The following is a 15,298-nucleotide window of genomic DNA, read 5'->3' as shown; positions in this document are numbered from 1 at the left end:
GGGCAGGCACGGCCCGTGCCCAGCGCACGCTTGAGGCGGCCCGTGCCACGTAACGTGACTCCACCCAAAGTCACACAAAAAATGGCAAAATTAAAAATAACGATCCCCGACGTTCCTTAGGTACGAGCCGCTTTCCTCCGCAGTTCAATCGGCAGCGGGCCAGGCGGTGCTGCTGCAGCTGCGGCAAAGGCGAGGCAGGGAGAATGGCCTCGCGGCACCACGCGTTTCTCCGGCTGCTGGGGCCGCCCTCCGCAGCGCAACGCGGAACGTTCTGGTGCCGGCCGGGCGGCCGAGGCCCCAGAGAGAGGAGATGTGTATCGAATACACCGAGGCCCCAGAGAGAGGAGATGTGTATCGAATACACCGAGGCCCCAGAGAGAGGAGATGTGTATCGAATACACCGAGGCCCCAGAGAGAGGAGATGTGTATCGAATACACCGAAGCGACTGCAGCGATAAGCGCGTGCTGATCCCACGGCTGGCACGGTGCTAGGGCCCATCTCCACCCTGGAGGAGCCGGCTCTCTTGGATAAATTTGAGGAGGAATCACCGAGGCTTGGAAGGAAGGAGGGGGAAATCAAACCCAGGCACAACTCCACCAGTCTTTTTCGGATATTTTGCGCCCTAAACGTTCCCATAGAGGAGGCCTTCCACATGAAGGGATGGCGTTGGTCAAGGAACATTATGGATGGATTAGGCAGGATTTACTGCTTCAGAATCCAAGCCAAGCCCTTCTCTTTCCCCATCTTTCTCGCTGTTTACTTGAGAACCATTTCACTGCCTTGCAGAGACACAGGATTTGTATTATCTATGACCTGCTTTTGGGGTGGTTTTTAACATGTTAGTGCAAACAGGTGCAGCAAGGAGTTGAAAGCAAACCAGCTGGGGAACTTAGGGCTACAGGAGAAGACACTAGATGATGCTCAACTCTGCTAGGACCATATTAATAAACCTGGCATGAAAGATGACTGACACTTCTGGATAAAGAAACAGACATCTAGCTGGAAAGTGGAATGTGCCTTTGGATGATAAGAGTTTCGGGGCCAATAATGTTTAGAAAATTTGTGCTCCATTTGGCCTCAATCCCTTTATTTTATCCACCTCATTAATCCATTTTAATTGTCCACCTCATTGTTCAAATCCTCCTTTTACTGCTTAGCCTCTACGCTCTTTTGTAATTAAACTGCACCAAATTAAGAGCATCACAATCCAGAGCATGCTGAGAAAAACAGGAAAGAAATAGAGTTTCAAAGGTCATCTCTAAAGATAATTTTTCAAAATTAACTGTACTCCTCAATCTGTGCTATTTATAACACATTGCAATAGTACAGTAGCACTTGTGTACAGTCAGTGAATGAGAACACATGTCACTGTTTTGGGCTTAATGGGAGAGCAAGGGCAGGAAGAGGAGCGGGAAGGAAAGGAAACAGTGAGATGGAGAAATCCATGGAGAATTAATGCTGGAAAGGCTAGGCTAATAATAATAACAATATTTAAAAGCAAATTGTAGGCATTTTTCATTATAATGCAGTAGATCTGGTTGCCTGCAGACCTGGGAATTGTTTATTAACTGTTGTTACAATGACAAGGATCATTAGGCAATATACTTGGGAAAATCACGAATTATCATAAATAATTAACACTAAGCTACATTAAGTAAACCACATGCTGCAGTGTGTTACACTTGTCTTTCTGGCTGCTTTTTTCCCAACTTTCAGATGAAAGCTCTCCACTGCTCTCACTCCGTACCAGGGCACAGAATTGCTGCAATTCTTTAGCAAACGTGGGTGTGAGGGAAAGGGAGAGGAAGGATTTCGGGTGCTGTGGAAGTTCCCTATCTGGTGACAAAGGAAGCACGTTCGAGGACATGGGGCAGGCAGGCTGTGGGAAGGACAGGAGTGTAGCTGCTGGGTGTACAGGTTTGTAACTCTGTAGTTTCACACTTCGCTGTGTCGTTTCGCAGAGTGGCTCACGGATCCCTAAAACCACCGGCTGTGTGCGTGCCCCAGTGCTTAGGCAGCCGTCTTCCAGCTTCTTCCCTTATTCCGCCCTCCGCCTCCTCCCACCGCAGAGACTGAAAACCGCCAGCGAGGGTTCTCAGAATAGGCAGCTGCAGCTCCCCCGTGCCCTCGCGGGTTGCTAGGGAGCGCTGGGAGCGCAGCGCCCAGCCAAGCGCAGAGGCGGGCAGCACTCAGCCGGAGCATAGAGCTCAATTGAGATGCTTTAGCAGGGACCCCCGGAATAATGAAAAAGAGCTAGAGGGGCTGTCTGGGAGAGGGCAACTTGCCTTTCAGCAAGTCTGGACTCGCTGCCACTGCTCTGTGTGCCCTCTGTCCCCCGGCAGGAGCCATCTCTGTGTTACTCCATCTCTCAGTGCTGGTGCTTTACCTTCCCTAAGCTGTGACTCCTGCTCTACTCCTGCCATTCAGCAGCTGCTTTCCCTTCCAGGACCCCACTGCTCTCTCCTGGAACACGTCTTATCAGGGAACCTGGGTTCTTCCTCCCCCTGGGATTCCTCAAGCAATGAGGTGCATTACGCAAACCAGTCACAGGGGCACCATCTGACTTGTGCCGTCTGGCTGAGAAGGGTCAGTCATTTGTGGTGTAGTTTGCAGGCATTAGTGCAAGTATCAAATGAAGGCTTAACTTTAGAAGTTCTCCTGGAGCTTCTTGTCAGAGAGAATTAGCCTACGTGGCTAGAATCCAGATGTGCACACCTGTCAGCTGTTTTGAAAGCATGGAAGTTCAACATGAGTGCAATGCCAGTCATTCTTTCACCATACTGAGAGTGCCTCCTGTCAGGTTACTAACAGTGAGTAGCAATTTGTGCTCTGCAAAACACTCCCACTCTGCACATACAAACAAAACAATTTCTTAGTTATGCACTTTGTGAGTGAGGGTTCAGTTCTGCAACCCTTGCAAAGGACAAGCTGTACTTTGCTCTTACCACGAGCCCCTGGAATCTGGGACAGTGGTGGATTTTGACCATGGAAAACATGAAATATGCACCCACCCAATACGTTATTCTTCATCACAGTGAAACTAATTTCACAGCAATATTTAAGCTCAGATTTGCTGCTGTCAAGAAAAAGGCAAGTTTTATCTCAAATCTTTCAAAACCAGGAACTCTAAAAAGACAACAGCCAAACTTTCAGAGAAATTTTCTTAAAATGTGAAGTATTTTGCCCAGCTAGCAAACTAGGTATTGGTATTTTTTCAGATGGGTTTCATTGCTGGTTTTTAAAGCATAAAGGATACAAACCTGAAGATATTCAACTTCAAGGTAAAGAGGACAGAAAATTAGAAGCTCCTGATCACTGAGACATTAAAATGAACATTGCTGTGCAACTGTGAATGTGTTGGTTACTGCTATTCCCTTTCACAACATCTACCTTTTCTCTCCTCCAGTTGAGGCTTTAAAATATAGGTATCACTCCCACTTTTCTTTATCTATCAAGGTATTAGCTTTATAGAGTATAATTGACCCTAGTTAGTCAAGAAGGAGAAAGTGACGCAAGGTTTCCTGTTTATCCAGTCTTACAAAGACAGTGGAGTAGAAGCTCTAAAGGCAAGTTATTCACTTCAGTAGTAGATCAAAGCACAGTGTCTACTCAATTATTACAAAGTATTGCAATCACTGCAGTAAAAAGTTACCCATCAAACCATTATTTGCGAGATTGATACACATTCAAGAAAGGATAAAAAAAAAACCAGCGCAGAACAAAAGGACCATTTTTGTATGTCCGTGTATCTCTTCAGATGTTCTCCCAGAGAAACTGCAACCACGAGGTACAGCAAACACAGCTAGATGAGGCTAAAGCTTCCCTTTCTTTAATAGCTACTCTTTTTAAATAGAGCCAAATTCTACCCTCTCTCTGGTTCAGGGGGGTTCTGTGGAAGATGTCACAACAGAGTCAGAGTTACTAAAAAGGTTTCAGTGCAGGAGAAAAATCCAGAGGAAATAAAGAGGGTAAATGTTTTTACTCAGATAAAACTTCTTACTGAGAAAGAAATCATCAAAATCTTTCTTAGAAGTGAAGATATAAAATGAAAAAAGGTATTATACAGGTGGAATTGTATGGTAGAGGATTAAGTCAAGCAAGTTCTACTAAGACTGATATTTGCCAGCGTGAGTTGAATTGGGTAAGACTAAAGGTTTATCTTCAAAAGCATCTTAAATCTTCCCAACACCATCACTGCATATTCACATTAGGACTTTCTCTCTTTTTAAGGTTTTTTAAAGTTAGTTTATTTATTCAAAAAAACTATGTATAGTAGGAGGGCTAAGTACAACCACTTCCCTAGTGCTGAGTATGTTTGAGTGCAAAACATGCATTGAGCTTTTATTTTTTCATTTCCTAACCAAAAGGCATAATTTCACTGGGTAGGGTTGAAGTAATTCAGAATATTTTTTAGGGCTTTTGATATTTCAGACAAAATAACACCTCAGAAATTACTTCAACATTGAATAAAACAAAAGTATAATATAGAAACAAACTCACATTTGGTATTTTAGCACATCTTTTCTTTTGAGTCTTCATCCAGTACTGATTAACATTAGCTTCCATTACTTACCTCATTAGGCAGTACCTTCATCAGTGTTTTAAGAGTCTTCTAAAAGGTTATTTGGAGATAATGCCTGCAGAAAATTCTACACATGGTAGGATTAACCATGGTATATGCTGACCATGCCCTTCTAAATATAAACTCTGGTTAGAGAAATGGAGAGGCTCTTCATGCACTGCATTACGTGGACTCCTCTCTGTGACCTCCAGATGTCCTGATTCTCCCTGGCTTACCACATAATAGTCATGTAATACTAACCTTGATGGGCTTCATATGAATAAGAGGCTATTTTGAGGTTGTAAGTGCTTCAAATTGTAAGGTTCCCTGCACACTATCCCACAGCTGGCTTGGGAGGAGAATACTCAAGTCAGTGTAATATGTATGCAGTAGTCTTTATGAAAGCCCAGGCTGTCCTCAGAGATCATTCTCCCTGTGAAGAGTCTGCCTTGGAAATAAGCAAAAGACTTGGATGATTAGCAATGAGTTCCATTAATGTGGTTGCTAAAGCATTAGTGTGTACCTCCACCAACACCCAGACAGTCCAGTGTCCACCAGAACTGTCAGTCCTGAATCACAAGCAAAGCCACCTGCTCCTCCCGGCCTGGGCTGCCCCAGTGGGCCATAAACCCAGTGGGGTCTCCCAGGCAGCCAGGCCATAGCCCAGAGCTCACTAGGGCACGAGGCCTGAAAGCCTCCCACATCCCTGAACGCAGGGAGGCTGCAGCAACGTCAGAACGTGTCAAACGAGCCCTGCTGCTGCTGCAAGGCCAGCAGCTCCCAATCAGCAGTGGATGCTGTCGTTCTCTAGACACCATCTGTTGCAACAGCTGCTGGTGGCTTTCCAACAACCTCTTTAGTGCAGGTCTAAAAGCTGATTGCTCTCAGTCAACCACCTCTTCTTATCTAACCTTGATGAGAGAGACTGAAGATCATGGTCACTCTGGCCCTCTACTGTAGGGCATGCGGTGGCACTGACCACCACAAATGGCAATCTCACTGCCATATGGGACTGAGACAGGATCACCCTCCTGGGAGTGCCTGCGTTTGTGGTGTGCTGGGAGCAGGGCAGGGGCAGGTGCTCTTTAGCAAACAGCCCCCTCCCCACCGCCTACCTCTGCAGGGATGCAGCACCCAGTCCAGCATCTGGCCTGTCTCTTCTTTTCTGTGGCCTCTCAAGTGAAGAGCAGAACCATGAGAAGCCTGACCTCTACCAGAGGCTGAGCAGTTTCCAGTAATCCCCAAAAGCCTTTCCTCTCCCGAAATCCCACGCTGCAGAGCCCACGAGGAGCAGGGCCCTGCTCACTCCTGAGGCTCCCTGCAGGCAGAGACCTGTCAGTCACTCCCCGAGGAGTGTCCGCTTGCTGTGTCCCTGCACTCCAGTATGCACCCCCTCTAGAGCACACGGATACCAGAGCATATTAGGCCTGCTGACATCTGAAAAATGTTTTTTGTTTACTATTTTGCTCCTCATGTAATATTCTGCTCCTCATGTTGGCTTCTCAGCACTGTTCAGTTATGCTTATTTTCTTAGCAGGTCTCCTGTGTCATTTTTATAAAGATTATAAACAGTGTCACCAGTCTGCCCTACTTTTTAATGAAAAATACATTGAAAATCACTTTCAGCAACACACTTTTATGACTTTCTTTCTGCTAACTTAAAAAACTTATTTCTGATTGCCCCCTTGTTCAGAAGATTTTTCACATTATCGGGATTCACTACCAAATAGATTTTAATGAAAATCTCTAGACAAAATGTTCTAATTACACTTGACCTCAGTTTATACCATGTGACCACTCATGTATCTGAATATCACCATGTAAAATGTACTTTTGACAACCTAGAGCTATTGGATGTTCAAGACCATCTGAAAACAAACAAAAGGGAAACACGTTGAAGCAGCAGAGAGCAATTCCTTAGTCTGGCTCCTACCTGTACCTGCATTAGTGGTGCAGGTGCATTAACCTTCTATTTCCTTCAGATGCCTTAAGGAACAGTAACGCCCGTACAGCGCTTTCCCCCGTATTTTTATATTCTGATTATGTAACTGTGCTGCTTGCATAACCGCGACGACAATAAGTGTAGGATTTGTCTAAGGATCAACACGGAGCAGCTCCTGCCAGCCGTTCCCGAGTGTCCCTCCCAGCCGCCCCGCTCGGAGCGCGCAGATAAGGTGGGTGCCGTGTGTGTCAGTGACGCTCACCCCATTCAGTCTGGCCGGGAAGGTTTAGCCTAAAATAACGTTTGCATGAGATAATGTCACCAAAGAAATCAGGTCTCAGCGGCCTTACCGAAGCACACAGGACAGACCGCCAGTCAGCTGCCACCGGTCCCCTGTCTGGGGGTACTTCCCCGGTCTGTCGCGCCGCCGGGGATCCCCCAGGCCCCCGGGTCCCATCTCCCTTTTCCCGGGGCTCCCGGCTCGGCTCCTGCCGCACGCGCGGGCGCAGCCGCGCTTGGGGCTGGGGGGGCGCCCCGGTGCCCCCTTTGTGCTTTTTACACCAGAACAGCCCCGCGGGCAGGCCCCCGCTCCGAGCAGTGCCGGTGCCAGCTGACCCTGCGCCCGGCAAGGGGTGCGGCGGGTCGGGTCCGGTCCGGCCACACGCCTCGCTGCGGGGGCACTCACGAACCCGCCCCCCCCGCTGCGGCCGCATCAATCATTAACGGCGGCTCGGGTGTCCAGCGCCTCCCACCCTGGGAAACCCTACCCGAGGCGGCGGGGGCGTCTCTTCCCGCTCCTCAGGAGCGCTGGATGCGCCGCCGGTCTCCAGTTACCGCGATGCCGGGCGGCGGGGCGGGAGGAGCCGCGGCGGTACTGCCACTGCCCCTGCTGCAATGAGTGATGCTGCCGGGGGCGGCGGCGGGGGCGGAGAGGCGCACAGCTACCGCGGATCCTCCGCCGGCGGCTGCGGGCGCAGCGGTTCTGCCTCGCCCGGTCGGCGGCGAGGCGGCGGGCCCGGGGCCGGCCGGGGCAGCGGCAGCATGCCGGCGGGCGATGGGGACAAGAAGGAGGCGGCGCCGCCGCCGCCTCGCCCTGCCGCCCTGCTGCGGTGGGACGAGGTGCCCGAGGACTTCGTGGAGTGCTTCATCCTCTCGGGCTACCGGCGGCTGCACTGCTCGGCACAGGAGTGCCTGGCCTCGGTGCTGCAGCCCACCAACGAGACCCTCAACTTCTGGACCCACTTTATCCCACTGCTGCTCTTCCTCAGCCGCTTCGGGCGGCTGCTTCTGCTGCGGGGCGCCGGGGACGTGCCCTTCCACCACCCGGCCCTGCTGCCCCTCTGGTGCTACGCCTCTGGGGTGCTGCTCACCTTCGCCATGAGCTGCACGGCCCACCTCTTCAGCTGCCTCTCCCCTCGCCTCCGCGCCACCTTCTTCTACCTGGACTACGCCTCCATCAGCTACTACGGCTTCGCCAGCACCGTGGCCTACTCCTACTATCTGCTGCCAGGGCTAAGCCTGCTGGACGCCGGAGCCATGAGCCGCTACGTGCAGCAGCGTTTGGGCTGGCAGCTGGACTGCAGCCTGCCCATCGCGGCCTACCGCGTGCTCGTGCTGCCCGTGGCGCTGGCGCTGGCCGTGGGCTGCACGGCCGCCTGCTGCCGCAGCCGCGCCGCCTGCTGCGCCTACCCCTTCGCCGTGCGCACCTTCGTGTTCGCCATGCCGCTCAGCATGGCCTGCCCCATCATGCTGGAGAGCCTCTTCTTCGACCTCCGCGCACGCAACCCGACGCTCTTCGTCTACTTCTACCGCCGCTACTTCTGGCTGCTGGTGGCCGCCTTCTTCAACGTTAGCAAAATCCCCGAGCGGATCCAGCCGGGGCTCTTCGACATCGTGGGGCATAGCCATCAGCTTTTCCACATCTTCACCTTCCTCAGCATCTACGACCAGGTGCACTACGTGGAGGACGGGCTGGCTGAGTTTCTCAAGGCACCCCTGGCTGCCCCCACCTACCTAGGCACCGTGGGGTATATGCTGCTCCTGACCGTCTGCCTTGCTGTGGTCGTCAGGAGGTTCCTCAACGTTGCAGACCTCTGCAAGCAGGACTGACCAGTCCGGTGACCCTCGGGACAGCGACCACCATGCCAGTGACCCTTGGCCTGGAGGTCCTTGGGCCGATGACCTTCAGACTGGTGACCCTCAGTCCAGACCCACCGTGTCCTGAAGAAGCTGTGACACCTGGGGGAAACCTACCTGTGGAAGAGCCAGGTCCCTTTCATGGAGGTTTGCTGGAGAAAGTGACCATGGCAGAACTGCTCGTGCTCTTTAAACTACTAGGTTACCAGGGGAAGCAAGCAAATGCTTACTGGTATGTTGCTGCTTAGAGTATAAGCTGAAATAATTTAGCTCTGCTACTAGGAAGAATGCATGAATGGTGAATGCCACTTACTAATTTCATAACAATTAGGTCTAAACTAGCTCTGTATATACATATATATTTATATATCTAGCTATATATTTATTAGCTACATATATGCGTATATATATGTATACACCTGAAGACATTTGTGCAATGATTTCTCATAGACTTTTAATCAACTCCTATGTGAAATTTCCTAGCAGATTATGCACTGACATTTATCTTCCTCTCTGATATTGTAACAGGCCTTTGCAGCCACATACTGGATTTTAAATGCAAACAAATCAATAGCTATCTATAGTTTCTAAGGTCTTGCAGCCTTTTCAGCCAGGGAACAATAGATTTAAGAGTGAGAGAAAAAACAGCTGTGAATTATTACAGAATTACCAGTTAATGGAGAGACTTTAAATAGACAGACAGTGAGTGGTTGGTGTAGCCACTCGGATACTAAAATAAAATAGAAGGATATGTAAAATAACCAAACCAGAAAGGGGTCAAACTGGTTTGGAACGGGGGCAGAGGAAGAACAAGGACCCTGCTTAATGGAATAGCTCTTCCTCAGCGTGTCAGGAACATCTGTTGTGCTGAGGGAGTTGCTAAGGGGCCCCTTTATCTTCTTGGGTAAATCATCCCCAAACCAGTCCTTTAGAGTCAAAGTCAGATGCCAGACTTTCTATAAACCCTTGCCAAGCTCGGTGGGAGTTCTGTGGATGTAAAGAAAGTAACTGATGCATGAGATCTCATTCTGGATCTTTTAAAAAAACTACATGGAACTAGTTTCTACTGCTCTTTAATTAGAGCACTGTCATATTTACCATCCTAAAATTAGTTGCAGAATACGATACTGCCGAATCTGAGTTCAGCACCTAAAATCTGGCTCTACAAGTACTGGATACTGGCACCTTTTTGTCATTCCCCACTTTTTCCTATTCTGATTAGTTGTGGCTGCAGCTGGATGAGTTGAAGTCCTCTTTCGGAAGCTTTGGGGGAGTTCAAAGACAAGAATTAGGAGGTGTTTTCCAAAGCAGTATCTTTTCAGAGTAACCCATGTATTATCCTTGTCACACAACAAAGAGCTAAGTATAGACTGAATTTACTCTAGATACATTTTTGTAAACCATGTGCAGATTTTAAGCAGATGCACTTTGCTTTCCTCTGACAGAACAAGTGCAATAATGTTACACAAGGGGCTTACCAGCCGAAGTTCAGGTGAGAAACTGCTTGTGTAACCCATTGTCTAAAGAAGGGTGGTACTTCCTTAGCAAACCCTTGTGTCAGACTGCGTAATAGTGTAATAGCTGTTTTACTCAGCTCCTGTTGTAGAAGTGTATTTCTGCTTGGGTCTTTGCCATTTCCATGGACATGGCATCTGAATTCCAAGACAATGTTTTGACTCCAGTTCTCAGCTTCTGTAAGACGAAGTCCCCTTTGTTTAAAATGGGAATATAGGAAGGACTGTAGCCAGGGATTATGAAGTCAAATCCTTAACATGGATCAGAGTCATCGCAGACCCAATAACTGATATGCCCTCCACCAATGTAACAGCTTCACGAAAATTTCTCAATTGAAGTGCATAAGCTAAAAGAAAATTACACTCATTCAATTTAGCTTTTATCTCAACCCATTTTAAGTATAATGGTTTGAATATTTTAGCTTCTTAACGAACAATGAAAATGGCCTAACAAAAATATATAGTCTTTGCCAGCCACAGTTCTGCTGGTATGTCATTTCTGGAAGGGTCAGATGTCTTGTAAAGAGATTGACTAGAATTACCTGGAGTAGCAGCTCCCAAACTGTGGCCTCTTGAGTTATTGCTGTTGGGCCATAAAAAACTGCATAGCCCTGTGTGAGTGGCTGTGTTCTGTTTTCATTTACCAACCTGCATGAAAAGAAAATGGAAACTACATGAGATATTTTAAATTTTACCTATTTTCACTAAGTTTTGTCATAAATGTAGCATTGCTTTCTTCAGCTGCCAACAAAGCAGAAAATGATCTGCACCACTGGGAGAGGAGGCTGGTTCACAAGACTGTTACTCCTTGAAATGTGCTTTAATATTGTGAAAACCCTGAAAACTCACAATGGAAAGCCAGTGGATCAAGACCTTCAACCATGTCATGCTATGAATTTCCACAACTGCAAAAAGAGGCCAAAAATCTTTGAGATGGGCTTTGTTCAAGTTAAAATAATAGAGGCATAGTAATTAGAGCCCAATGACTCATCCAAACTAATTATGTAGAAAGGGTTTGCCTGGGAGATGCCACTGGCACATCCAACCAGCAATTAAAAACTAAGAAATAAATCTTAGGGACAGCAAACCTCAGCCTTTCAGAAACAAACAGTAAAAGCCAAGTGTAAAAGACCAGGCTTTTAAAGCATACTGTAAAATGAATTATATTTGTCCTTGTCAGTCACAATGTAGAGGACATCTCAAGAGGCGATGTCAAAAATGGCTGTTGCTAACTTGTAAAAAATACATTTGATATTTGGAGTTAGGCCACACAGGGTCATCTATATATATCTCAACGACAGATAATAGTATAAAGTTTGGATTGCAACCAACTGCAATTTTACTGGAATCTTACTGCTGTTACAAGAGTTGCCTGTGAGCCTCAGTCACACTGAAGATTGGGTACCTGGCTCTGATATTAAGAATATTGCTTCATTCAGAAGTTTCTGTTGGCAAATTGTTTAGGCACGTGTATGGGCCTGAGCACCTCATGGAATTATTTGTAAAAGCTGGTTGCAAGCACTGCTGTCTGAGCCACTGTAAGCAGGCTGCTGAATCCAGAGTGAATGGCTAAGAGTTCTAATTAATGGATTTTTGTTTGTCTGTTTTTTGTTTAAAAAAATGGGACTACAAATGTAAAAGGTACAGTAAGTGTGGAGAATATCTAGGGAAATGTTACCTGAGTGCCTGTGTCTATTCAGTGAAGGACATGCATGCAGATAATAGTTCCGTTTGCTCTGTCCAATGGACAAAACTAATCTGAGATAAAAAGATTAAAATTGGAACAAGATATCTATAATTATAGTGCTTGAATTTGCTCTTATAGAAGTGAGTCAGCATTTGTGTAACATGTAAGGAGTGCAGGATAACTTTCTGGTGTGAAGGTACACGACTGAAGAACATGTGTAAGCATGTCCAGAGCTCAGAGGAGAGGTCTAACCTGCAGACTAGATGCATAAGGAAATCCTAGAAAACTAACTTGCTTGCAGAAGTACATGTCATAATGTTTTTATAACCTGCCATAAGGTCTACACTGTGGATTCCACAGCTCATGTTTAAAACCAAAAAGGCTTCCCAGGCCTTTTGTAGTAGAATCTGTACAGGGATGGGAGCACAAGGTAGGGACTAGAGCACAGGGGGATGGCCTGTAAATGCCTGGGTGTCTTTCTGTGTTTGGCCAGCCCTGACCTCCAGACTGACACACCTGTGCTGATGTGAACTGACTGTTGCTGGGGCCACTTGCCAGAGTGTTGGTGGCATAGACACCCTCCCTTGCATTCAGCATGTGCCTAGCACTGCAATCTACACTGGCATATATTCAGTAAGCCTGGTTTCTGGGCCTGTGAGCTTCAAGCTCATCTTCCTGTAAGATCTATAAACCTCATCTGTAATCACTGCCCTGTTTTCTGTGGTGATACAGTATTTTTTCTGCAGTGTGTTCATTTGAATGTCACTATCCAGGGTATCTGTGAAGCTCTGAGCAGCCTCATTAGCAAGGCTGGAAACTATATCTGGAAACAAAGGGAAAGGTTTCATCTGCATGCTGCACTTGTAGAAATGTAACAGTTAAAAGCAGAAGTATGTTTTTTTGCTAAAATGATAATTCTGCTTAGTTGTCCAAGTGTTATGCTTATTATTTATTTGCTGAATCCAGCTACTGTGTCAGGTTTTTGTCAACAGTGCACCTGCAGGAAATAACAGTATGAAAGTTTTACTCCATGTTTAAATAAACTCTGAGGCAGCACATTCATAGAGCATTATTGCACAAAACTCAGTTGATTACCATCCACATGCCTTACAGAAGCAAGTCATACCTGTAGTAATTGCCCAGATTAAACTGTTTTTTCATTGCCTGTGAGCTTAAAAATGACCAAGTGGCCATTAACAAGCTGAGGAGTCAGGCTCTCCTGGGTTCTTATCCTTGCTTAGCCACTATCTGTTCTGTAATCTAGGGCAAGTTGTTTAAACTGTCTTCATTTTGAATGAATTTTAATTCATGTGAAACACTGGAATTGTACTAGGGTTGAATTTGACCCTTTGTGTCTCAGTTTCCACATCTGTAAGATGGGGAGAATATACCTTACCTACCTCGCAGGGTTGCTCTGAAGACTAGCAAATGTTTGTAAAGCACTTAAAAATGCAAAGACCCTCCCAGGTGCTAAGAAGAAATCTTCCAGCAGAGAGAATGTTATATTTTCCCTCATCTCACAGGGAGAGGAACATGAACGTTTCCAGATTGTGAACTCTTGGGACAAACCCTTGTCATTGCCATACTCCTAGGATGTTCACATCGTGTGTCTTTTGGAGCTGATGGCAAAATTTCCACTGGCTCAGGTGGGGGGCAATCAAGACCCAGGCAGTATTAAACAGGCTGACTAAATGCTTAAGGGTCAGGAGTAAAGAGAAAACATACATGACTTACATATGCTTTTCTTCAGAAATTCTCACTGGTAACTTGTACTGAGGAGCATTGTAACACCCATGAGGCCTCCTTGTTCATTTAGCCATGGATTGGATTCCAGTTACTATGAAACAATGGAGCAGGATTTCCCATCAGTGTCTGTAAGATTATGATTATGTCTCAGTTGCCATTGGGAATTTTGAGCTACGTCAAACTTCTTACCAGAGTAAAAAGACCTGAAGTAAATGAAGCTTTTAAGAAAAAAAAGGTAATCATTTGAGAATGTACAATTATATTGATCAAACAACTTTCTCTTTTTCCCTCCTGTTCTGCAAAACCAACTCTTATGGTTGAGTGAAATCTGAACTGGGATCTATTGACCACATATATGTACTCTGTCAAGAAGCCCTGAATAATCATTCTACTAACCCACTCTTCCCATCAACTGGAAGGGCTTATGCAAAAAGCACCACTGAGAAGAGGATCGTGTTTTTAAGAGTTTTTCTAACTGGCAGCAGTAGCTGAGGGAAAAAAAAAAAAGACAACATCAAAGGGTTTGAGTGGTTTTAGTCAAAGCCTGTACCTTTAGAAATTCTCCCAATATCCAAGTATATTCCTAGCTTCTGTTAGACATCTCTGAGTCAGGACAGTATCACCAACACCCAAGTTACAGCTGAGACTTTACTCTCTTCTCCTCAGATGAGATGTAAGATGGTAGTGTCACGTGCACTGAAAGACACAGACTTCCATTCAAGACACTTGGTGTCTTGGAGCTGGATGTGGAATTAAGTTAAATAATTTTCACATCTTGCTCAGACAGATGCTGCTTCATTCCACTGAATTCAGTAATAAATTATTGACCAAGACAAAGGAAGCAGGCTTTTGCTTAAAGTTGCCTGGAAGAGAACACCACCAGCAGACTTCTGCTTTCAGGGCAATTGCTTCCTGGGCCATACTCAGAACATGGAGGATTCTGAAGTAGGGCTTTGCTACTTCATGGGAATGCCTTAGGATTTGTGGTTGTAGCTGGGGGTTAGTAGTACAGAGGAACAGTCTATAGCAAGTCAATTTTGTCTGCTAGAGGTTCAAGCACGCTTTAGTAGGAGGTATCATGTTTAAGGGGCTGTGCATGCAATGAACAAAAAGTGTGAATTTTGTGTGGTTCTGTTGGGAGGGTTTGAAAATTTACTCTTTGTACACTTTTGGATCCTGACTACTGTATATGTAATGACTATGCATTTTTAGCAAAAAAAAAAGAAGGGTGTGATCTATAAATAAAGTTGATTCTGAGTTCATTTTTGCAGAAATGCATTTATAAAGGCTTTTCTCATTTCTTTGTATAATTTACTGTGACATCTGTAGGATTAGAAATGTGTTGAATGTAGTTCTCTTCAAACACAGGTGATGTTAGCATGAGTACAGGAATGTTCAGTTCTTATATAGGGGCATAGGGGTGTTGGTATTTCTGAAAACACTATACTAGCAAAAGTATCATTGCCATTTTGTTGTCTTTTATATTTGAAAGCAATAAAATAACATTCTTTGCCATTTTAGTTCTCTGCTAACTAATAATGATAGACATCCCTGTTACATTAAGATCTAATACATTAATATATATTAGAAGATTAGTGTTCAGCCTATAGTGTTCCCTGAAAAATCATGAAATTGGTAGCAATAGCAGTATAAAGAATCAGGAAAATATTGACTGCAAAATGAAGAGGTCTATTTGGCACCAAGTAAAGTT

At 45.9% G+C, this 15,298-nt stretch overlaps 1 protein-coding gene across 1 annotated transcript; it reads left to right on the top strand.

Moving 5' to 3' along the window:
- The first annotated feature begins 7,271 nt into the window (after positions 1–7,271).
- PAQR9 (progestin and adipoQ receptor family member 9) lies at positions 7,272–14,873 on the top strand. The gene has a single exon (XM_059855395.1). The coding sequence runs from the start codon at positions 7,399–7,401 to the stop codon at positions 8,611–8,613; it is 1,215 nt and encodes a 404-aa protein (XP_059711378.1). The 5' UTR covers positions 7,272–7,398; the 3' UTR covers positions 8,614–14,873.
- Positions 14,874–15,298: the final 425 nt, after the last annotated feature.

The sequence above is a fragment of the Haemorhous mexicanus genome, chromosome 10 (assembly GCF_027477595.1).
Source record: "Haemorhous mexicanus isolate bHaeMex1 chromosome 10, bHaeMex1.pri, whole genome shotgun sequence".
NCBI classification, from domain to species: Eukaryota; Metazoa; Chordata; class Aves; order Passeriformes; family Fringillidae; genus Haemorhous; species Haemorhous mexicanus.
This window is presented reverse-complemented; position numbering and strand designations above follow the sequence as displayed.